General features: G+C 44.7%; 1 protein-coding gene across 6 annotated transcripts in view; it reads right to left on the reverse strand.

Moving 5' to 3' along the window:
- PRIM2 (DNA primase subunit 2) overlaps nt 1–24,473 on the reverse strand; it is a 608,800-nt gene that overhangs the window by 20,717 nt on the left and 563,610 nt on the right. For all 6 annotated transcript variants that reach the window (XM_029595680.1, XM_029595675.1, XM_029595676.1 and 3 more), the window contains one exon: nt 14,755–14,823. In XM_029595680.1, the coding sequence (XP_029451540.1) occupies nt 14,755–14,823 (69 nt within the window). Of the gene's footprint in view, nt 1–14,754; nt 14,824–24,473 lie in introns of those variants that run through there.

A 24,473-nucleotide genomic window follows, 5' to 3' on the forward strand; every position in this document is an offset into this window, starting at 1 on the left:
GAATGGGTGAGATGTGGTCTCTTCTTCTGGAGTTTGTCAGGATTCTGGCTACCGCATTCTGGAGCATCTGAAGAGGTGTGATGGACGAGGAAGGGAGACCTAGCAAGACAGAGTTACAATAATCTATTTTGGAGAATATTACGGCTTGGAGGACTGATCTGAAATCTTGAAAGTGAAGGAGTTGTTTGATTCTTTTTAATACCTGCAGCTTATAGAAGCAATTCTTGGTTGTGTTGTTGATGAAAGTTTTTAGATTCAGGCGGTTGTCTATTAGTACTCCTAGGTCTCTTGCTTGGGTAACAATGGTGTTTACTGGTGCATTTTGAGGGATATTACTGTTTTCCGGGGAGATGAGAAGGAGTTCAGTCTTAGCTGAGTTTAGAATCAGGTTTAAGTTTGCAAGGAGTAGGTTGATCTCTCGGAGGCAGTTTTCCCAGTGTTTGAGTGTTTTAGAGAGAGAATCTTTGATGGGGATCAGGACTTGCACATTGTCAGCATATAGGAAGTGTTTTAGTTGAAGCTTAGTTAACAGCTGGCATAGAGGAAGAAGGTATGTGTTGAAGAGAGTTGGGGATAGGGAGGAACCTTGAGGAACTCCTAGTGAGGAGTTGGTGCGTGGGGATTCTTTATTATCGATTCTGACTTTGTAACCTCTGCTACAGAGGAATGGTTTGAACCATGTGAAAGCAGTGCCTGTTATTCCAATGTCCGATAGACGGTTGAGGAGGATGGAGTGGTTTACGGTGTCAAAAGCTGCCAATAGGTCAAGGAGAATTAGTAAAAAAGATTGTCCTTTGTCCAAACCCATGATGAGGTGGTCTGCTAGCAATAAGAGTAGGGTTTCAGTGCTTAATGCCTTGCGGAAACCATATTGAGTGGGGTGCAATATTTTGTGGTCTTCCAGGTAATCGGAGAGTTGCGAATTGACTAGTTTCTCCATAATCTTGGCTACAAATGGAAGGTTGGAAATGGGGCGGAAGTTGTTTGGATTCTTGGGATCCAAGTCAGGTTTCTTTAGGAGAGGTTTAAGAGAAGTTTGAGGGCGTCTGGGAAAATTCCCTGTGTTAAGGAGCAGTTAATGATATCCGCCAGTGGTTTGGAGATGGTGTTGGGTATTAGCAGGAGAAGTTTTGATGGAATGTGGTCGAAGGGATGGGATGAAGATATCATTTTTCTTAATAGTGATTGAATCTCTAAAGCGGTGGTGGGTTCGAATGATTCCAGAGAGATTCTTTTATTTAGGGGTTGGTAGGAGCTGGTAGGCGAGTTGGAGCTAGGGGACAAAAGGGTTACAACGTTGGAGATTTTGCTATGGAAGAACAGAACCAGTTCATCGGTTTTGGATTGTGCTTGGTCATTAGGGACAGAAGGAGTGTTGGTTTGTGTTAGTTCGGATACATAGGAAAAAAGGGCTTTTGCGTCGTAGACCAGGTCGTGAATCTTGTGAGCGTAGAAATTCCTTTTTGACTTTAAGGTGGAGTTCCTGTAGTGGTGGAGGGCAGTTTTGTAAGCGGATAGTGTGCTGGGGCACGGGGTCTTGAGCCATTTATTTTCCTTCTGTCTGATGTTTTGTTTGAGTTTTCAAAGGTCATTTGTAAACCAAGGTTGTTTCTTTGAGGAGTTAGGGTTGAGTTTTTTTGTAGTTATTGGACATAATTTATTTGCTTTTTTTTCTGTAATATTGCTCCAGGATAGTATGGCTGAGTTGGGATCTGAAAGGTTTATATGTGGAAGTTCTTTAGCCAGGTGGTTGCTGAGGTCATCGGAATAGCAGGATCTTCTGTAAAGAAACGAAGATTGAAGGGGGTGTGTATTATAGGTTTTTGTTATTGAGAAGGTAGCGGAGATTAATGAGTGATCCGACCATGGGACCGGAGTGCATACAGGGAGGGTTGAATGCGTGATACCAGAGTTTATGAAAATGAGGTCCAGGGTGTGGCCAGCTTTGTGGGTGGGCTTATTGATGATCTGCTGGAAGCCCATGGCTGTAAGTGTGGAGAGCAGAGCTTCACAGTTAGTTGTGAGTGTAGTGTTGTCGACGTGGAGGTTGAAATCTCCTAGGATCATGGCTGGGGAGTCTAAATTCATGTGTTTTGCGATTATTTCTACGATGGGGGATGCGTCTGAGTCGAGAAGTCCTGGTGGGGCGTAAACTAAGAGGATTTGGAGTTGGTCTGTTTTCATGAGGCCAACTTCTAGTTTTGAATCAGTTTTTACTGGGAGTTGGGAGACTCTTAACTCTTTTTTGGCTGCTAAAAGGATGCCTCCGCCTCTTTTCTTTAGTCAAGGGAGGGAAAAGAAGTCGTAAAGCTGCGTGGGGAGTTGATTTATTAGTGCTATGTCTGTTGGTTTAAGCCATGTTTCTGTTATGGTGCAGATGTCCAGTTTTGTGTCTAGAAGGTAGTCGTTGAGGATCAGAGATTTCTTAGTGATGGATTGAGCATTGAATAGTGTCAGGGAGAATAGTGCGAGACCTAGGAGTTGGATAAGAGGTGAAATCATGATTGGGATGAGGGTTTTGGAAGTGCGTGGTCGATATTGCATTGTTGCTTGTCCTGTGTTGTGGAGATTGTAGTGAAGAATGGGGATTGGGAATCCCGGTAGCATTATGGTCTAGTTGTGCAGGAGAGGACAGGCTGAGACCTGGTAGAATATTGGTTGAATGGAGGCTGGATGAATGCTGGAGTGGGCTGGATGAATGCTGGAGGAGGCTGGATGAATGCTGGTGTGGGCTGGTTGAATGCTGGAGAAGGCCGGGTGAATGCTTGGGGGGTGGGGGGTGTCCCATGTGGCAATGCTAGTGGGAGGCCTCTGTCCTGAGTCCTGGGGCGCACTAAGGGGCAGGCCCCTTAGGTCGCGCTCCTTTGGGTGCTCGACGCCGCCGGGAAGTGATTGTGTTTAAAGGGAGCAGTAGCCGCCCTCTGATAGGCTCAAAAGCTTCTTGGGGGCGCGGTTCACTCACCGCATGGTGCTCTCGGGGGCTGGTTGGCTTCCCGAATGTTTGTTTCCTGTTTCTCTGTTTTTTTTCTTTTCTCCCGGTCTCCTCTCCCTCTGCACGGCTCACCAGGTCTTACTATTAAGTCGGAGGGTGCACAGAAAAGCAGTTTTTACTGCTTTTCTGTGCACTTTCCTGGTGCCCGGAGAAATTAGCGCCTACCTTTAGGTAGGCGCTAATTTCTGAAAGCAAAAATGTGCAGCGTGGCTGCACATTTTACTTTCTGTATCGCGCGGGAATACCTAAAAGGGCCATCAACATGCATTTGCATGTTGCGGGCGCTATTAGGTTCGGGGGGGGGGGGGGGGGGGGTTGGACGCGCGTTTTGGACGCACTATTACCCCTTACTGAATAAGGGGTAAAGCTAGCGTGTCAAATCGCGGGGTAACAGGGCGCTCTGCCAGAGCACACTGTACTGTATCGGCCCGATGGTTAATTCTTCTCTTTCCATAGGTATACTACCTGATTCACTCAAGCTTGCTGCTGTTACTCCAATCCTCAAAAAAACAACAAACAAACCAGACTTCTGTGATTTTCGTCCAATCTTGTCTCTACCATTTCTTGCTAAGATATTGAATCTGCTGTCCTGAAACAAGATAGTATTTCCCAGACAATCATTCGTTGTTAGACCAATATCAATTTGGCTTCAGGTCCAACTATAGCACTGAAATGCTCAAACTCAAGTACAGAAAGTATTCACAGTTATTTTGATGCAGGAACTTCATACATCTCGGTTTTCTACAACTTTCTGCTGCATTTGACACTATAAATCATGACATCTTACTATCTCGACTCGCCAATATTAGCATACCCAGAACAGTTTTATCCTGGTTTCATTTATCTCTCTCAAATAGATCACAACAGGTTTTTCTACATCATACTGGCTCAAATCAATTTGACCTTAAAACAGGAGTCCCACATGGGTCTGCACTTTCGGCTATACTATTTAACATCTATTTAGTATCAATTTGCCAATTACTATCCATCCTAGGTGTATCATAGCATTTACATGCTGATGACATACAATTTTACTTTCCAACCAAAAACAACTGGAATTCTACCTTAAAATTTCTTGAACTCTGTTTATCCACAATTAAAACATGGTTAACCCATAATAAACTTGTTTAAATTTAGCAAAAACTGAAATAATGATTCTAGGACATCCACATTTCGAAAATATACCACAGTCTGTCTCAATTGACAATACATAGTGTTGCGCCCCTGCCCGTGGCTGCTCCGCGGACAGGGCCTTACCTTTCTTCTGCGGCCTGGTCTGCCACCGAGCCGCGCTGTCTTCTCCTTCACGGCCTGCTGTCGCTGGCCATCCCTCTTCTCCTGGGCGGAGGGAGCTGCGCTGCTGACGCCTCTTCAGGGGAACCCCCCCCCACGGGAATCCCTTCTCTTCGCGGCCTGTGTCGCTGCCGGAACTCCTCCTCTTCGGGGGAATCCCCTTGTGGGGATTTCCCTTCACTGTGGCCCGAGCGCTGCCGCCAAGCCTTTTCTTCAGCAGCAGGAGCCGCTCCCCGACATCCTCAGGCCTTCCTCGCTCCTCTGACGCTGCTGCAGGCCTTGGCTCCGCCCCCTGTGCTCCAGGGCTCCCTCTAGGGGCTGGCCACGCGGCTTCTTATTCTATTTAAAAGGACAGCACAGGAAGTTCCTCTTCAGCCCTCCCAGATGACGTTTTCAGGGCTCTTCCTGCTCCTGCCCTATAAAAAGGTGCTGCTTCATTCCTTCAGTGCCTTCGGATAGAGTAACACCCTCCGGAAGTAACATCCTCCAGAGAATCTATCTTCGGAGTTCCATCGTCTCCAGCTTCCATCCTCAGAGTTCCACTGTTCCAACGTGGTTATCTTTAAGCTCCTGCCCAGAAGACTTCGTCTTCAAGTCCTCTCTCTTCGTGATGTCTTCGTCCAACATCCAGGTCTTCCCTGACATCAACCTTCCTCGTGGTATGTTCCAGTCTCAGGCTTCCTTGTACAAGCCTCGGGATCCCTCATCTATTCTTAGATGTCCCTGACACTCCAATGTCTCGATGTCCTGATGTCCAGAAGTCCACCTGTTCGGAGTCCCAGATATCCTAGTGGCCCGGCGTCCTCCATTCAGATGTTCGTTCGTCTTCTATCAAAGACTTCCGGATCCTACCCTAAACAGAAGCCCATTCCTGCTGTTGTCCATCTCTTCAGATGTCCAGGTTTCCTGATGTCAAGATGGCTTCTCTGAGGTACTGCCCTCTGCATACCTCTCTTCACTACACCTCTTTATCCTGGAGAACACGTCAGCGGATCTTGGCGTTCCCTGGACTCTCCAATCAGTCTACGCTTGAAAGATTGGAATCCCTCCGTTGGACTTTGTCAAGTGCTGCCCGACTCCTCTCTGTTTGGTGCTTCTCCCGTTCCTAGCGTGGTCTGCGACCAGCCTCCGGGTTGTGTAGGGCATGCAGTGGACAAGGTGGTCCACGACCAGTCCTTGGGCTGTGTAGGGCGCCTTGAGGGATAGCATTCCCTAACTTCAAGAGCCTCATCTCTTCTCTACTCCAAGAGCCTTGTCTCTTCTTCGTACCCAAGAGCATTCCTCTTCTTTTCTTGTCTGTCTTCATACTCAAAAAAGTGTGTCTCTTCATCTCCTCCAAGAGTCTCGTCTCATCTTCAAGAGTACACATCTTCTTCATCCATGCCCAGGAGTCTTAATCCAGTCCAAGCTCCAGGAATACTTCTTCTATGAACTCTGACTCTTAGCTCTCCGGACCAGGAGTCTCCTGTCCGGTTCCATTCTTTCATGAGTTCGAACTGTGTCCAAGCTCGCACTTGCTTTCCTATTCTCGGGGGTACCTCGGGCTCCTCTCTGAGTTATCTCGTGGACAGGGGCTCACACTCACACAGGTGCAAGCGATCACGCCTCTACGCCCCTTCCCAGGGCTTTCCCGCATGCATTCACCACGGAATACGTAGCCACAAGGCATGTCTGCAACACATAGGAGCCTTAAATAGCCTGAGGCCTAGGAGGAGGAGTCCAGGCCCCTCCCGCGGGTGATCCTGTAAGGGGGTCACATGGCGCGCTCGTGCCTGAGAGAGCCCAGGGGTTAGCTGGGAAGACTGCGTGGGGCCTGACCACGGCCTTGTAGGTGGGCAGCATCCCGGCAGCGGCCTGGTTGGGACACGGCGACAGCATGGGAGAGCCGGAGAGGAGGGTGTGCGGCAGAACACGCTTGCAGCTGTTCCCGGTCGCCATGAGACTTCCGGGTCCAGTCAGGTGGAGGCTGCGCCGGTGAGTGAAGGGAGCCAGCCACGGGCCTCTGTGGCCGGTTCCCATAACAACAGTACCCCCTCCCCTAAGACCCCCCCCCCCAAGGGGTTTTGGGTTTCTTGGGGTGCTCCCTGTAGAATTTCTGAATTAACTTTTTGTCAAGGATATTGGCGGAAGGCTCCCAGGAGTTCTCTTACAGATCGAAGCCCTCCCATGAGAGCAGGTGCTCCCATCTTCTACCTTTTTACCGCACGTCGAGGATCTCCTGCACTCGATAGATGGTTTCTTCCTCGGTGGAAACTTGTGAGGTTTCGGAGGTTTTCCTGGAAGGCAAAGACAGTACCAGAGGTTTCAGCAGAGAGGTGTGGAAGGCATTGTGAATCTTGAGGGAGGATGGGAGACGGAGTTGATAGGTCACAGACCGTAGATGCTGGAGAATGGCCCAATATAGCAAGGTGCGAGGTACATGGATGGAACCCTCAGCCGGAAGAGGCAGGTGCTGACCCAGACTTTCTGTCCTGGATGGTACTGGGGAGCAGGTTGGCGATGGCGATCCGCAAACCTTTTGGCTGAGGTAGCTGCCTTTTGAAGCATATTGTGTACTTGAGTCCATAATTCTCAATTTCTCAGCTGTCATCTGGGCCGCAGGAGAAAGAACTGATAAGGGCAACTGTAATGGAGGAAGTGATTGCTTGCTGTAAACAATTTGAAAAGGGGATGCCCCTGTGGAAATGCAGGGGTGTGAGTTGTGTGAGAACTCAGCCCACGGGAGCAAGTCGGCCCAGTCGTCCTGGCGGGCATTAATGTACATCTGAAGAAATTGTTTAAGGTCCAATTGGTCCGCTCCACTTGACCGTTTGCTTGTGGGTGGTATGCCAAGGTAAAGTCTAGTATGACACGGAATTTTTTGCAAAGACTTTGCCAATATTTGGGGGTAAACTGAGGGCCACGATCCGAAGTGATGTGCGGAGGGAGATTGTGGAGTTGAAAGATGTGCTGTACAAACAGTTGGGCTAAACAGGGAGTCGATTAAAGACTGGACAGGATGACAAAGTGTGCCATTTTCGAGAAACGGTCTACAGTTACCCAGATGACAATATTTCCACCAGAAGGAGGTAGGTCCACTAGAAAATCTATTGACAGATGTGTCCAAAGTTCACTGGGTGCTGGAAAGGGTTGCAGGAGACCCCAGTGCTTGCCGGTTGGGGACTTCTGTTGAGCGCAGGTGGGAATTGAAGTTACATACACATTGACATCTTGGAGTATACTGGGTCACCAGTAGAGCTGCTGCAATCGAGCCAAAGTTCTTGCACATCCAGGGTACCCAGCGGAACGGGAGTCATGCCCCCATGTTAGGACATGGTCTCTGAGTCTGCGGGGTACCACTGTCTTCCCGGTGGAACTGTTTGTGTCATGATAACCTGCGCTGGGTCAGTTATGTGTCTTGCTGGTTCAGGTTGCTCTTCGGTAGAGAATGAGCGAGAAAGCACATCTGCATGTTGATTATTGGATACTGGATGGTAGCGCAGGTCGAAATCAAAACATGTAAAGAAAAGTGCCCAGCAGGCCTGGAGAGGCATTGAGCCTGTTGCAGGTGTCCAAATTTTTGTGGTCTGTGTAGACTTATTTGATGCTGGGCCCCCTCCAACCATTGGTGCCATTCTTCAAAAGCAAGTTTAATGGCCAGGAGTTCTTGGTCACTAATGGTTTAGTTTCACTGGGCTGGAGAGAATTTTCTTGAAAAGAAAGCACAGGGATGCAGGAACCCGGCTGGATCGAATTGACTCAGAACCGCTCCTACTCCTTCTGATGACACGTTTACCTCGACAGTAAAAGGAAGTCTAGGGTCCGGGTGATGAAGGAATGGCCAGCGCAGGAAGGCGTCTTTCAGAGCCTAAAAGGCAAACAGGGCTTCAACCAGCCAGATGATCATGGGAGCCCCCTTGCAGGTTAAGGCGGTCAGAGGAGCAGCCAGACGAGAGTAATTCTTGATGAAGCTCTGGTAGTAATTGGCGAAGCCCAAGAACCGTTGGAGACTGCATAAGGTCGTAGGTCGTGGCCAGCCCTGAATACTCTTGAGTTTAGCAGGGTCCATACTGAAGCCACATTTTGGATATTTATTTATTATTTTATTTTTTATATACCTACATTTGATCTGAGATATCACATCAGTTTACATTCAGGTACTGTAGGTATTTCTCTATACCCAGAGGGCTTACAATCTAAGTTTTGTACCCCAGGAAGGGCAGGGAGGTTTTTTCAAAGAGGCATTTCTCCAGCTTGGCATACAAGTTGTTCTCTTGCAGGCGTTGCAATACCCGGCAGACGTCCTGGCGATGGGTTTGCAAAGTTTTGTAGTAAATCGGATGTCGTCTAGATATACGACCACACAGACTTACAGAAGGTCCCGGAGAATCTCGTTCATAAGATTTTGGAAGACGGCGGGTGCGTTACAGAGGCCAAACAGCATGACCAAGTATTCATAATGGCCGTCTCTGGTGTTGAATGCCGTCTTCCACTCATCACCTTCTTTAATTTGAACAAAATTGCATGCCCCCCGGTCTACTTTAGTGAAGACATGGGCTCCTTGTAGTCGGTCAAATAGCTCAGTTATCAGAGGCAAGGGATACCAATCCTTCACCATGATGGCATTGAGACTCCGGTAGTCTATACATGGGTAAAGTGAGCCGTCCTTCTTCCCCACAAAGAAGAAGCCGGCTCCGGCTGGGGAGTTGGAGTGGTGGATGAAGCCCTTCTGTAGGTTCTCTTGGATGTAGTCAGTCATAGCCTGTGTTTTGGGCGCTGATAAGGGTACACCTTCCCACTCGGAGGGGTATTGCCTGGAGTTAGATTAATTGCGCAGTCAAACTCCCAATGAGGAGGCAAGATGTTGGCTGCCTTCTTCGAGAATACATCCACATACTGCGTATATTGCAGCGGAAGCCCTGCAGGTTCGACGGAGCCATTACTACTGGAGATTTTTGTGGTTGCAAGGATACAAGTCTGATGACAGGAGGGACCCCATTGGTCGAGCCGCAGGAAGGTTCAATCAAAATGCGGATTGTATAACTGGAGCCACGGGATACCCAGGACCACTGGGTGAATGACCTTACAGATGATGTAAAGGGAAATTTGCTCCCGGTGGCACGGTTCGATATGGCATTGCAGGGGAACAGTCATATGTGTGATCCTCCCGGGAAGAGGGTTTCCGTGAATCGAGGCAATCATAAGTGATATGGGGCAAGGCCATGTGGGAATTAACAGCTGATCCACGATCTCTTGCATAAGGAAGTCTCCTCCGGACCCATAATTGACTAGCGCCAGGGTAGAAATGTCATGGCCCTGTATGACGACAGTCACTGGCAAGGTCAGTGGGGGAACCGGTGAAATCAGGCTAGGGATACTCCCCCAGTGAACATAAGAATTGCCATGCTGGGTCAGACCAAGGGTCCATCAAGCCCAGCATCCTGTTGCCAACAGAGGTCAAACCAGGCCACAAGAACCTGGCAATTACCCAAACCCTAGGCCCTGGATTTTGATGGCCGCACAGGACATTGGAGCAGAAGGTGCCCAGAGGCCTCGCAGTATAGGCAAAGTCCGTCCCGTTGACATCGCTGGCGTTCTTCCAGAGATAATGGCCCCAGACCCAGCTGCATAGGTTCTTCAGCAGATGTTTCCAACTAGAATCAGACGAGTCTGGGTGTGGTCGAGTGGGCCCATTGGAGCATCTTTTGACTCCAGCGATTTTGAGGGATCTTTCCCATAGTCAGTGGTCGATCCTGCCCGCTAAATCAATCAGTGCATCCAGGGATGCAGGGAGATCCCATGCCACTAGCTCATCCTTAATTTTGGGCGAGAGGCCGTCCAGAAAGATGGCGCAGAGGCAAGGCTCCTCCAATAGAGCTCGGTGGATAACATTCGGAACTCCAGGGTGTAATCCATCAGAGGGCTTCCGCCCTTCCGGATGTGCAAGAGTTCTGTGCTAGCTTGGGTCTGCCGACCAGGACTTTCAAATATGGCCCGAAAACATTCCAGAAACCCCGGAAGGTTCAGCCGAAGGGGGTCCAAGTGCTCCCATAAGGGTGATACCCAGTTCAAAGCCTTTCCTTCAAGTAACGACAAAATATAAGTCGTCTTAGTCAGGTCATCCGGAAAGAGGGCAGATTGCAAACAGAAGTGCATATAACACTGGTTGAGGAACCCATAGCATTGCTGGGGGTCGCCTGCATAGCGGGGTGGAGCTGGTAAGGGAATCACCGGGCAAGGTGCCGGGGCCGCCACTGCAGAGCCAGACGCAGGAGACCTGTGCAGAGGTGGAGGCCACTGAGTCCAGGCAGGCATTAAGGTGCTCCATAGACGCTGCCAAGGATTCCAGGACTTTCTGCTGCTCAAGGATTTTCTGTGTGAGTCCCGGAATCGCCTGTAGGGCAGAAGCCTCTGCCGGATCCATGGCCTTAGCTATGTGTTATGAGCATGGATCCTTGGACCGACAGGGAGTTGGTCCCACCAGTAGGGAAGGGCCCCATGGGTGCCCACCGTCGGCAGGCAAGGCCGGTGATGCCTGAGACCCCACTGGGGCTTCACCAATACCAGCCCTCGTTCCCCTCAGGTTGAGCCCTTGGGCACCGGGGCCGGTTGGACTTACATGGGGTCTCAGGGACTGGTCGAGGTCAGGCAGGCAAGAGGTCTTGGCAGGCAGCATATCTCGTGGTCAGGCAGGCAGGCAAGGGTCTTGGCAAGTGGCGCATCTCATGGTAAGGTAGGGAAGGGTCTTGGCAGGCGGCATCAGGCGAATCAGGAACTCAGGAATATGTAGCGAAGCTTCCAAGAACAAACAGGAGCAGGCCTTGCCTTAAATAGCCTGAGGCCTGGCCTAAGAGGAGGAGTCCAAGCCCCTCCTGCGGGTGACCCTGAAAAGGGGTCATGTGGCGAGCATGCGCGCTTGGGAGCCCAGGGGTTAGCTGTAAGGACTGTGCGGGGCCTGAACGCGGCCTGGTCGGCAGGCGGCATCCCCGCAGCGGCCTGGATGGGTCACAGCGACAGCATTAGAGAGCCGGAGAGGAAGGCATGGGGCAGAGCGAGCCTGCAGTAGTTCCCGGCTGCCGTGACGCATCTGGGTCCGGTCAGCTGGAGGCTGCGCTAATGAGTGAAGGGAGCCGGCTGTGGGCCTCCGTGACCAGTTCCCGTAACATCTTCTGACTGATTCATCCCTATTCCATACAGTACTTAAGTCCCTAATTTTAACAGGCTTGAACTACTGTAACTCCCTTTATCTCGGATTACCACAAATCTCTTTACGTCCTTTACAACTTGTCCAAAATGCAACAGAAAGCCTTCTTTCCAACCATAAGCTACATGAACACATATCACCAGTCCTATTCCACCTTCACTGGCTTCCCATCAAAAGGCAAATTCAATGTAAAACTCTAACAATAATACACAATCTTGTTCATAATAATCACAATTCATGGTTATGTTATCAGCAACTCTACACTTATACACTCCTAGCACAAATTTAAGATCAAAAAATCAATTACTGTTACAAATTCCATCACCAAATCCACTAGATTAAATATAACACATGAACGTGCCTTTTCAATTACAGGTCCAATTCTATGGAACACTTTACCTTCTAGCCTTAGATTAATTTCCAATTCCAAAGAGTTTTAAAAAAGCATTAAAACATTATCTCTTTAAACAAGCCTTTCCAGAATTCTGTGACCTACCAACTCCCCAAAATTAATTTTTTATTTCATTTTATGATCCTTTTCCCAATATATTTACTTTACTCTGGCATTTTATTTGATCATGTTATCATGATAAAATATTTATGTTTTATTTCCCAAATCCTGCTTTTGGTTTTTTTGGTGTTTTTTTTTTTTAACTTCTGTGTCCAGAGCTTAGTTTTTATGTTATTTTTAATTTAACTTCGCCTGATTAGCAATATTATCTATGTTCATTGTGACTTGCTCCGAACATCTGAGGGCACGGGATATAAATACTTATAAATAAATAAATAAAATTCACCTGGCCCCTGAAACAGGTGAGAGCCACTACTTGTACCTTAAAGGAATTGAAGGCCAACCCTTTATTCAAGCCATCCTGCAAAAATTTGAAAATGAGTAGGATCTTGGCCAAATGAAAAAGAGTATCTCGATCCTCACACCAGGCCGCAAAAACACTTGCCAAACTAGCACATAGGCCAAGGAAATGGAGAATGTTCTAGTCCTAAGCAAAGTGGAAATCACTGCCACCAAGCATCCATGTTTAAGCAATCAAGCCCTCTCAAGGGCCATACCATAAAACAAAACTAAGTCTGATCTTCATGAAGAACTGGACCCTGACTTAGCAGGTCCCTGTGTGCTAGAAGTTGAAGGGGTGAGTCCCCCAGAAGCTGCCGCAAATCCATATACCACGGCCTCCTGTGCCAATCTGGAGCAACCAAGACCACCATCCCTCTCTGTGGTGCTCGATCCTTCGGATCAATCTGCCAACATGGGCCATGGAGTAATGGCATATAGCAACTTTTCTTACGGCCACTCCAGGACTAGGGCATTGATATCCAATGACTTCGGATCTCTCCTGCAACTGAAGAACGCAGAACTTTCGCACTGTGAGAAGTTGCCAGGAGGTCTAGGAACAGGAGACCCCAGCAATCCAGAATCAGTTGAAATGCCTCATCTGATAAGGCCCCTTCTCCTGGGTCCAGACTCTGCCTGCTAAGAAAGTCTGCTCTTACATTTCCTTTTCCTGCTATGTGTGAGGCTGAGATCATCTGGTGATGTACTTCTGCCCATTCCATAAGCTGATCTATTTCCTGTGACACTTGCTGGCTCTTGGTTCCTCCCTGCCAATTGATGTAAGCCACAGTGGTTGCATTGTCCGACATTATTCGGATCGATTGACCCTGCAGCCTGTTGCTGAACTGCAAACGTCAACCGGATCGCCCGAGCTTCCAATCGATTGATGTTCCAGAGAGACTCCTCTGTATTCCAGCGGAACATTTTTTTATGGGAAAGTATGGACTATGATTTTGAGATCGGAACTGTTTTTCTGCTGTTTTTACTGTACTGGACTGAGAACTGTGAAACTTTGTTTATCTTGTTGAACTGGGTTTTTTTTTTGTTTTTTTTTTAAGTAAACTATTTTTTTTTACCGAGCAAAACTTTGGTATGGGCATTGTGTTTTTTTGAGGTTTATGTGGCTCAGTTGGCCTTGCAGGTGAGTCTGCCCCAATGCACAGGATTACAGAGTAAAATACCTCAACCCATTTCAGTGTACCCAATGGAGAGCACTGAAAACTTATGGCTCCTATTTAACTACAAAATAATATCTAGAAAAAACAGGAAAAAAAACTTGTAGCATCTGAGAATGTATATGAGTCATGGTTACAGATAACAAAAGGTTCTCTAATTTTTTCTTTGGAGGGTTCAGCCAATACACAATTACAGACTAAAAAGGACCAAAAGCACCTCTCTTTTTTTTGGTTATACAAGAAATTCTTTTTGAATTTATCCACTGATATGACCTCATATAGGCATTTTTTGGAGCCAATTTGGATGAGTGTGCTGCATAGCAAGTAGTATATTTCGCACTACCACTCAATATATAATCATAGGTCATCTAACGTCAATTTTTTGATTTTTTCTGTGCTAAAAAGTAATAATATAAGAAGTTTTATGATGATGAAATGAGCACAAACAATGGTGAAACTAGCACAGAAAAAATCAAAAAATTGACGTTAGATGACCTATGATTATATATTGAGTGGTAGTGCGAAATATACTACTTGCTATGCAGCACACTCATCCAAATTGGCTCCAAAAAATGCCTATATGAGGTCATATCAGTGGATAAATTCAAAAAGAATTTCTTGTATAACCAAAAAAAAGAGAGGTGCTTTTGGTCCTTTTTAGTCTGTAATTATGAGTCATGGTTAAACATGAAGTGCAAATAATGTGATTAAAATAATGTGATTAAAAATAAAATGGCCCTCAAGTTAAGCAAGCAAATTAGATACTGAAACCTTTAGGGAAAATAGTCACAATAAATGAATGCAGATAATGTCAATTCTATGTTTGCAACTGATGGCTTTCATCTTTCAATAAAACTAATTAGATTTCATTGGTGATTTCAATTTTAATTATATTCACCATTGACTCCAATATATTCAAGATACACAATGGACACCACACAACAAAGCACCAAAAAATCTTAAACATACAGTTAGCTTCACTACTTGTGAAATATGCATTTATGCATGAAATTATCTGCAACAAGGTGGACTATTGTGCATTATATTAACACACAAAGAAACTCTCAAACTGAACACACAGGACAAAGACCCTATGTAGACCATATAATTAACTCATAAAAATTAACAAGGTATGACAGCTAATGATGGATGTGATAATGGAGAGAGCCTCTAGAGTCTCATGAATGAATTCCAGGGCCCTTCCTGGAGACACATAGAGCAACCTTAATTATTGCATGACAAAAATTAAGCATGTACTTACATTGTGTGTCAGCTCAAAGTACTTCTGACAGGCAAGCTGGTAATGCATACCCTTAACTAATTCCAAAATCTGAGAAAGAAAATAAAAAGGAAAGTATTACTCATTCTGAACAAAACTGTATATATTGCCATTAACCTTTAAAAAATATTTCATAATATTGGATAATAAAATGTGGACCACAAGGCCAAAGATGGCACCACTACAACCAAGGTACAGTGATTATTATAATACATTAAGGACCTGATTTACTAAAGCTTCTCTCCCATTCTATGTCTTTGGGAAATGTGTTTAGTAAATGAAGTCCTACGTTTGCAGCATGCTACATTAGAATCTGGACAAGGATACTGCTGTTCAATGAAAATACATCCAAATGCTAAGAGATCCATTTTGAAAGGGTTTAAGTGCCTAATTTTCAGAGTCAGGCTCTTAAATTGTCCCTCTTGAACATTTCCTAGGGATGAGTGCTTAAATTTAAGACCCTTGTTTCACTATGCTCCTAAATGAAAATCCTAAAAAGTGGGTGGTTACAGAGGAAGAGTAAGAGGAGGGTTAGATTACTTAACATTAATAATTCAGCACTAGAATCTAACGTAGGACTGTAAATCTAGGCAAATGAATAGCAAGCCTAAATGTAAGCACTTAAGTTTAGGGGAATTTTGAGCTGAAAGGCCCCCTTAATTTAGGGGGCTAAATTTAGGCTCTCATTTATTTGAATATTGGCCTCTAATTTTCTAACAGTTATTTTAAGAAATCATGTTGCAACGTCTGCTACAAATGAAGATTTAAAGTAGCTGGCAGAGGTGATCATATAGACTCCTTATGTTTTATTGTTCATATTAAAGGTTCCTAAATGACACAGCACAAATGCTTACATCAGGAAAATTTAATGCAAAGTATTTATACATGGATCGGTAAAAGAGAAATGTCTTTTCCTTAAATCAGATCTGCCTTTTTTGACATGAAGTTATTTTTAGTTAAGTTCAGCAAAGTATAAGAGTGAATAGCCCTTTCTGAACACCTATTAGGAACATCATCCTATCTTTTGTAAATACAATTTCTTTCCCCATTTTACCTCATGTAATCGCTTCAGAGCTCTATAAACTCCAATTCTTATCAGCAGAATGCAATACTAGTAGAATTTCTTTTAAGTTGCATCACCTTTCCCTTCATTCCCCAAATAATCAAAATATATTCTTTGTCAGCTTATCAAATTCAGAGGATTGCTGGAATGAAGAGATAACCTCAGTAGAGGAGAAATAACTCAAGAAATATTAAATTCTATCCTGTTTTTCAAAAGCTGACCTTTCTATGCCAACTACAGCAATGGAATCAGCCTTAAATCCCAGCTGTCTCTCTTAGTGGACGCAGCCTTACAGATATTGACGGATGGACAAATAAATTACATTTACAGAATGGATCAAATCACAAAACACTTCCCAGGAATTGGTAAACTGCTTTGTTTTCTGTTAAAGTCCAAATTATTACATTTTCAAGCTTCTTGTTGCTTCCCATTAAATACTATATAAAAAAGGCTAAAACCAGCTAGCCAACAATGTTAGATGCTTGGCAACTATTTCAAATGGAATCTCTGTTGTAGTACATTTCCTAGTATAGCCAATATGAAAACAAATCCTGTGCATCAATGGAGAAAATCTCTTGTTATAGACATGAAAAGAAGTTTTAGGTAACTAGAAACATATAAGCATAGCTAATAGAATGGTAAGTGAGGCATTAAGTACTTATTGTAGAATTTATTTCTTGTGCTGTCTGCATAGCTCATCATCAGCTCCTTTTAACTCTATTGCCATTCTCAAAGTCTGTCTCCCCTCTTCCCCCCTCTCTTTCACCTTGTCTCTCTTCTAAGTCCTAAGGCTTATTGTCACCAGTGGGTTTTAATATTGCCTTTTCCCCTCACATATATGCATACACAGCCTGAGCATCACATAAGCATGTTATTATCACCTGAAGAATCCACATTATCGCTACCACCATCATTAGCCCTAGTGCTGAGGGCTAAGGCTAAGCATATTTTAATTCTGGGTGACATGCGGCCAGTATGAATTTTTCTTCTTCCTTCCTTTCATACTTTAACAGCAGTGGTCACCTTGCTGAGCTTTGGTCTACATGTTATACAATGAGGTCGCCACAAGAAGGTACTCAGCAAGACTTAAATACAGAATTTCTTTCCCTAAGTCTTGCAGAGTGCCATCATGTGGTGACCTTGTTGTATAACATGCAGACCAAATCTCAGCAAAGCAGCTACTACTACTGAAATATGAAAGGAAGGAAGATGAAGAATTCATAATGGTCGCATGTCACCCAGGATAAAACAGTTGCCCATCCTTAGGCTCAGTGCTAGTTCTAATGATGGTGTCAGTAAGAGCATAAGGATAACATCCCAGTACTTTTATAAGCCATTATGAACCTGTTCATGGACCCACTACAGCAAAACTGGGATCATAGAAGCAAATGAAAAAAATAAGAGGACTAACTACATTTAGGTGGACTCCTAAAGTTAATGTACTGCTATTTTTAAATTGCAAACTCTACATTTAAATCAAGAGGGCTCACACACAGCGTGCTAACAAATAGAAAACAAAAGCTAAAGTATCAAAGGAAAAGCTGTAAAAGAAAACTATCATAAAATTATTCAGAGCAGTTAAATCACAAGCAGATTGTGATAAACTGCAGGAAGACCTTGTGAGACTGGAAAACTGGGCATCCAAATGGCAGATGAAATGCAATGTGGATAAGTGAAAGGTGATGAATATAGGGAAAAATAACCCATGCTGTAGTTACATGATGTTAGGTTCCATATTAGGAGCTACCACCCAAGAAAGAGATCTAGGCGTCATAGTAGGTAACACATTGAAATCTTCGGTTCAGTGTGCTGCGGCAATCAAAAAAGCAAACAGAATATTAGGAATTATTAGGAAGGGAATGGTGAATAAAACAGAAAATGTCATAATGCCTCTGTATTGCTCCATGGTGAGACTGCACCTTGAATACTATGTACAATTCTGGTCGCCACATCTCAAAAAAGATATAATTGCGATGGAGAAGGTACAGAGAAGGGCTACCAAAATGATAAGGGGAATGGAACAGCTCCCCTATGAGGAAAGACTAAAGAGGTTAGAACTTTTCAGCTTGGAGAAGAGACGGCTGAGGGGGGATATGATAGAGATATTTAAAATTATGAGAGGTCTAGAACGGGTAGATGTGAATCGGTTATTTACTCTTTTGGATAGTAGAAAGACTAGGGGGCACTCCATGAAGTTAGCATGGGGCACATTTAAAACTAATCGGAGAAAGTTCTTTTTTACTCCAGGGTGGTTGTGATGGCAAAGGACTGAAAAGTGATTCCATTGCCGTTGTTAGGTAGGGGAGAGGTAGGGGAGGGCTTGGTAAGGAATCAAAGGAGAATATTGTCAATTTTATTCTGGAAATATTTTGCAAGTTCTACGCATTTTTCATTAGTATTTCCTTCTTGGGAGGTGGGGAGGGGGGACTTTGTGAGCTCCCGCAACATAGGAGAAAAGAACATTTGAATTGAATTGGTAGTCGTGAATTTTGGCAGCGTAGAAATCCCTTTTGGCTTGGAGAGTAGCTTGTCGGTAATTGTGCAGTGTGTGTTTGTATATTGCTTTGTGTGCGGAGAGGGTTGTTTGCGCCAGGTGCGCTCTTTCGATCTGAGGTCCTGCTTGATCTTTTTGAGTTCCTTAGTGTACCATGGTTTTTTGTCTGTAATTGATAAAGAAATTTTTTTGTGTACTATGGGGCAGATTTAGTCGGCTATCTTGGTGGTGATGTTGTTCCATGATTGTAAGGCTGTATCTGGGCTGGAGAGGACCAGGTTCTTATCTACTTCGTCAAAAGCAAGGGTAAGATCCTCTGATGAACAATGCTTACGGAAAGCAATGGTCTTACTCTGTGATTGAGAGACCTTAGGTGGGGTGTTGGCAGTAAGGAGGGCGTTGATAATGAAGTGGTCAGACCATGGGATAGGGGTGGCAGTGGGGGTGTTGGATGAGGTGATGTGGGAGTTAACGAAGAGAAGGTCGAGGGTGTGACCTGGAGGATGATCAGGAGGGTTTCACATGCCGGTGTGGCAGGGCTGATGTCCACATGGAGATTAAAATCTCTGAGTATGACTTCAAGGGTGTCAGGCTTGATGTTGTCTGCTATAAATTCTACGATGGGGGATGGGTCATGTTAGAGTAGACCTGGGGGGGGGGCGTAGATGAGGCAGATCTGTAGGGCTTTGGATTTAAAAAGCCCAATTTCTAATCTAGGGGGTGGGTGTAAGGGTTGGAGTCTGAGGTTGATGTATTTTTAGCAGCTAGGAGTAAACCACCTCTTTTCTTGTGTCGTGGGATAGAGAAGATATCGTAGGTCTGTAAGGGGAGCTGGTTGATGAAAACATGATCTGCATCTTTTAACCATGATTCAGTAATAGCACATATGTCCGGGTTGTTATCTGTGAGTAGGTCGTTGAGGATGAGGGCTTTTTTAAGGATGGATTGTGCATTGAATAGGGATATGGCGAGGGAAGCTAGGCCTAGAAATTGGGTGATGGGCGAAATCATGATGGGCACTAGCGATTTGCGAGAGGTAGAGGGATGAATGTTTGTTGTGTTGATTTTGGGCTGGCAGGTGTGGGGCAAGATGGGGATGGTCAGATGGCACATTTCGGTGAGAGTGGCCCTGGCCGTATGTGGGGGGAGGAGTAGGAGGTTAGGAGGGGGGGGGGGGGCTGACCCTAGGTCGTGGGGTACACAGGCTCAGAGACTATGGAGAACGAAGGGCAAAGATTAGTGGGTACACGGGTACAGATGGATTGGTCCGGTTAAGCAACAGTATATGTTAGGTGGTAGAAAGGAACTGATGTTGTAGGGCAGGGGTCAGTAACCTATGGCTCGGGAGCCAGATATGGCTCTTTTGATGGCTGCATCTGGCTCGCAGACAAATCTTTAATAAAAAAGTAAAAATCTAACAAAATCCCCCACCCTCCTGACCCCCCCAAGACCTGCCAAAAGTCCCTGGTGGTCCAGCAGGGGTCCGGGAGCGATCTCCTGGACTTGGGCTGTCGGCTGCCAGTAGTCAAAATGGCGCCGACGGCCCTTTGCCCTTACTATGTCACAGGGGCTACCGCCGCCATTGGTCGACCCCAGTGACATAGTGAGGGCAAAGGGCCGTCGGCACCATTTTGACTACTGGCAGCCAACAGCCCAAGTCCAGGAGATCGCTCCCGGACCCCCGCTGGACCACCAGGGACTTTTGGCAAGTCTTGGGGGGGTCAGGAGGGCGGGGGTTGTAGTAACTTAATTTTGGAGGTCTTGGGGGGTGTTAGGAGGGTGGGGGGTTGTAGTAAATTAATTTTGGAGGTCTTGGGGGGCGTCAGAAGGGTGGGGGGTTTTGTTAGGTTTTTACTTTTTTTATTAAAGATTTGTCTGCGAGCCCTGGACCCCCGCTGGATCACCAGGGACTTTTGGCAGGTCTTGGGGGGGGAGGGGGGTTAGGAGGATGGTGGGTTGTAGTAAATTAATTGGGCAGGTCTTGGGGCGTCAGGAGAGTAGGGGGTTGTAGTAAATTAATTTGGTAGGTCTTGGGGGAGTCAGGAGAGTGGGGGGTTGTAGTTAGTATGGCTCTCACGGAATTACATTTTAAAATATGTGGCGTTCATGGCTCTCTCAGCCAAAAAGGTTCCCGACTCCTGTTGTAGGGTATCTAGGGGTATACCAAGTTTTAAAATAGATTAGCAAAAGTGTCTAGAGTGAGAGGTGGTTAGACTTTGAATGAGATTGCAAGACAGAGAGGGGATAAAGGGACTATATCTTGTGGGTGGGGCACTCCATAAACCAAGGAAATTAGCTAGAGGAGCTCTATTGAGGCAAAGCACAGGGGTAACAGAGTTGGCTCCTTTGCAGAGAGGTCTGAGAGGGGGGTGATGGGGAGGGGGAATAGGGAGAGGGGGCGGCTCGAGGGGATAGGAACAGGAGGTACTAATGAAGCACAGATAACATCTCACCTATTTGTAAATGATGTGAAGCTTTACAGCTTCTGTCAGTCATTTAGCAAAGCAAATCTAGTGAAGAATTTCTCAGATAACATCAGGATGATATTTAGCCTGCACATGTGTTAAGGTGACCTTCTTTAGAAGAAAATGTGTGTGCATGTATTGGGCACACAGTAACAAGCATGAACCTTTAATGTCTTCTTTAGAGGAAAACTAAGCAAAATATTTTTCTGACTGAAAACTGCAATATAAAGTAACTTGAGCAGGAGGGTGTATATAAATATCTAGGAGTAGAGAAAAGTGCAACAATCCAGCATAAATCACTGAGAGAAAAGATAAACAATGAAGCCTACAGGAAATTGAAATGAATATTGATAAGTTCTTTAACAGCATGGAATAAGAAACAGTTTGCAACCCCTACACTTCAGATAGCTTTGGAATCGTAGACTTGGCCATAAAGATCTTGACAAACTGGATATAGGAACAAGAAAACTCTTCCATTCCTATAAGGTAATCTGTAAGAATCAGTGTATAGCCTGGTGAGCCCGATTTCTGTGCCAGGAAAAATCATGGATACTATTATAAAGAATAAAATCACAAAAAATTTAAATAGACATGGTTTGATGGGACACAGCCAACATGGATTTACCCAAGGGAAGTCTTGCCTTACAAAGCTCCTACATTTTTTTTGAAGGGGTGAATAAACATGTGGACAAAGGTGAACCAGTAGATGTGGTATATTTGGATTTCCAGAAGGCATTCAACAAAGTCCTGCTTGAGAGACTTCTAATAAAAACTAAAAAGTCAGGGATAAGAGGCGATGTCCTTCTGTCGATTGCAAGTTGGTTAAAAGACAAGAAACAGAGTAGGTTTAAATGGTCAGTTTTCACAGTGGAAAAAGGTAAACAATGGAGTGCCTCAGGGATCTGTACTTCGACTGGTGCTTTTTAATATATTTATAAATGATCTGGAAAGGGATACGATGAGTGAGGTGATCAAATTTGCGAACGACACAAAACTATGCCACGTAGTTAAATCTCAAGAGGATTGTGATGAATTTCAGGAGGACCTTGTGAGACTGGAAGATTGGGCTTCCAAATGGCAGATGAAGTTTACCGTGGACAAGTGCAAAGTGATGCATATAGGGAAAAATAACCCTTGTTGTAGTTACACAATGTTAGGTTCTATCTTAGGAGTTACCACCCAGGAAAGAGATCTAGGCGTCATAGTGGATAATAATTTGAAATCGTCGGCCCAGTGTGTTGTGGCGATCAAAAAAGCAAACAGAATGCTAGGAATTATTAGGAAGGGAATGGAAAATAAAATGGAGGATGTCATAATACCTCTGATTCACTCTATGGTGAGACCAAACCTTGAACACTGTGTGTGATTCTGATCACCGCATCTCTAAAAGGATGCACTGGAGAAAGTGCAGAGAAGGGCAACCAAAATGATATGGGGCATGGAACGGCTGCCCTTTGAGGAATAGCTAAAGAAGTTAGGGCTGTTCATTTTGGAGAAGAGACGACTGAGGGGGGATAAGATAGTCTACCAAATTATTAAAGGACTTGAACAAGTTAATGTTAATCTGTTATTTTACCCTCTCAGATAATAGAAGGACCAGGGGGCACTCCATGAAGTTAGCAAGTAGTTCATTTAAAACAAATCAAAGAAAATTATTTTTCACTCAGCGCATAGTTAAGCTCTGGAATTCACTGCCAGGGGATGAGGTTTCAGCAGTCAGTGTTACTGAGTTTAAAAAAGGTTTGGATAAGTTCCTAGAGGTTAAATCCATAATTGCTATTACAGCAATTAATAAGCAATAGTAGCTAGTGATCTATGTAATGTTTGGGTACTTGCCAGGAACATGTGACTTGGATTGGCCAGTGTTGGAAATAGGATACTGGGCTTGATGGACCCTTGGTCTGACCCAGTATGGCATTTTCTTATGTTAAGTTCTTAGATTATACTCTCAAGAGCTCTAAATGGGATGGATCTTCTAGAAATATATTACATATTGCCAAAGGGACCCAGAATGTTAGGACTATTTATGGTCTCTAGGGGGAGCTGTCTGCAATCTTGGCCGGTTCAGAGGACAATCCTAAACTAGAACAAAATAGGTCATCCAGGCTGACAGAAGTCTAGAGATCCAGGCTTATCGCCTTTCTCCCTTTACTGAGCCTCTAGCCTAGTGTCTAATAATACCTCTCTGCATTTCAAAGTGCAAGGAGTTTCCTTAGCCAAGCAGTCCACAGTGTGTATACTTCACTTTCTGCCTACTCTCTTGTTAGATCCCATCTTCTGATTCTAAATTATCCTGGTTCCCACAGTGTCTTTAAAAATTTCACCCTAGCTCGCTCTACTTTTCTTTACTCAAAGAAAAACACTAACATCACTTCTACCCATATACGGATGAATTTTAAATCGGCCACACGCATAAAAAATCACCATTTCCGCATTTGGCGATATGCGCACAAGTTCCGGGCCCTGAGAAAGGGGCAGGCAGGGACAGCGGCCATTAGCCACTGTCCTGGGAAAGCGCGCAAACTACTTCTGCTCCAGGGGAGCAATAAGTAGTAAAACAAAAAAAATGTTGACTCTTAAGATGCTTTTTAGACATCGCTCAGAGCTATTCCTTAATCTTAAAGTTCAAGTTTTCCTGGACCTGGCTAGAAATACACAAAAAAGAGGAAATAATTTCTCTTAATGAGACCTAAAGTTCTGCAATTGGGTGCCCTCTTTATTCTGAAATACCTGTGTAAATGTCTTATAAAATATAATGAAGTTTCTTATATTTTCTTTCACCCATCTCAATTACCTAATTTTCTTGTTGATAAAGGGTTAAATGTGGAAGGAATTCTACCTTGAAATGTAAACTAACCTTCTTATGATACCCCCTTTGTAAGCAAGTCTTTTCCTTATACCTGTAATTTCTTCGGGCATAGTGCTTGGATCCCAAATTTGAGAACTTGGATTATTATTTGGCATTAATAAGCTTTTATATATTGAATTTTCTATTTGTTGGCCTGTATAGGTTATCTTCGTATATATTTGTATGCCAATTATTTTCTTTTTCAAGTTTTGCTTAAATGTATTTTGAAATGCAATAAATTAAAAAAAAATAAGTCACTGGGACGGGTTTGGGGGTGGGGAGGAGAGGGAGGGGTTTTCGGTAGGGGGGTTTGGAAGTTCCCTCCCAGTCCACTCCTTAATTGCGAACTGGGGAAGGTTGATTGCGTCACCATACGTCATTTTCAAAAATTAACCCCCCCCCCACCCATACGTGTGCGGATTGTAAAATCTGATGCACATGTGTACGTGGCCACCAGATTTTATAACATGCATGCACCGGCGCGCCCATGTTATAAAATTGGCGCGTCCAACAACAAAATCATCTGATCCTTAGAATTCTCAACAGGATTTAAATAAACCATTGTCAATTCATATACATTCTTCAAGGTCAGAGAAAGAAAAAAAAAAAAAAGCTGTTGCTACTTGCTTACTGATAATAATTCTCACTCTTTGACGCTCTCTTCTACAAACTCTTACCCTCCTAATCACCTGATAGGCAGGAGCATGATTTTCTACTACTTATTATAATTCAACATCTATTACAAGTAAGCACAGTTAACAATCTCTTCGGGCAATTTATGCTGTATTAGAGTTGAATGCACTGCTTCACTTAAGATAGGCTCACTTCTGT

Source organism: Rhinatrema bivittatum, chromosome 3 (genome assembly GCF_901001135.1).
Source record: "Rhinatrema bivittatum chromosome 3, aRhiBiv1.1, whole genome shotgun sequence".
NCBI lineage: Eukaryota > Metazoa > Chordata > Amphibia > Gymnophiona > Rhinatrematidae > Rhinatrema > Rhinatrema bivittatum.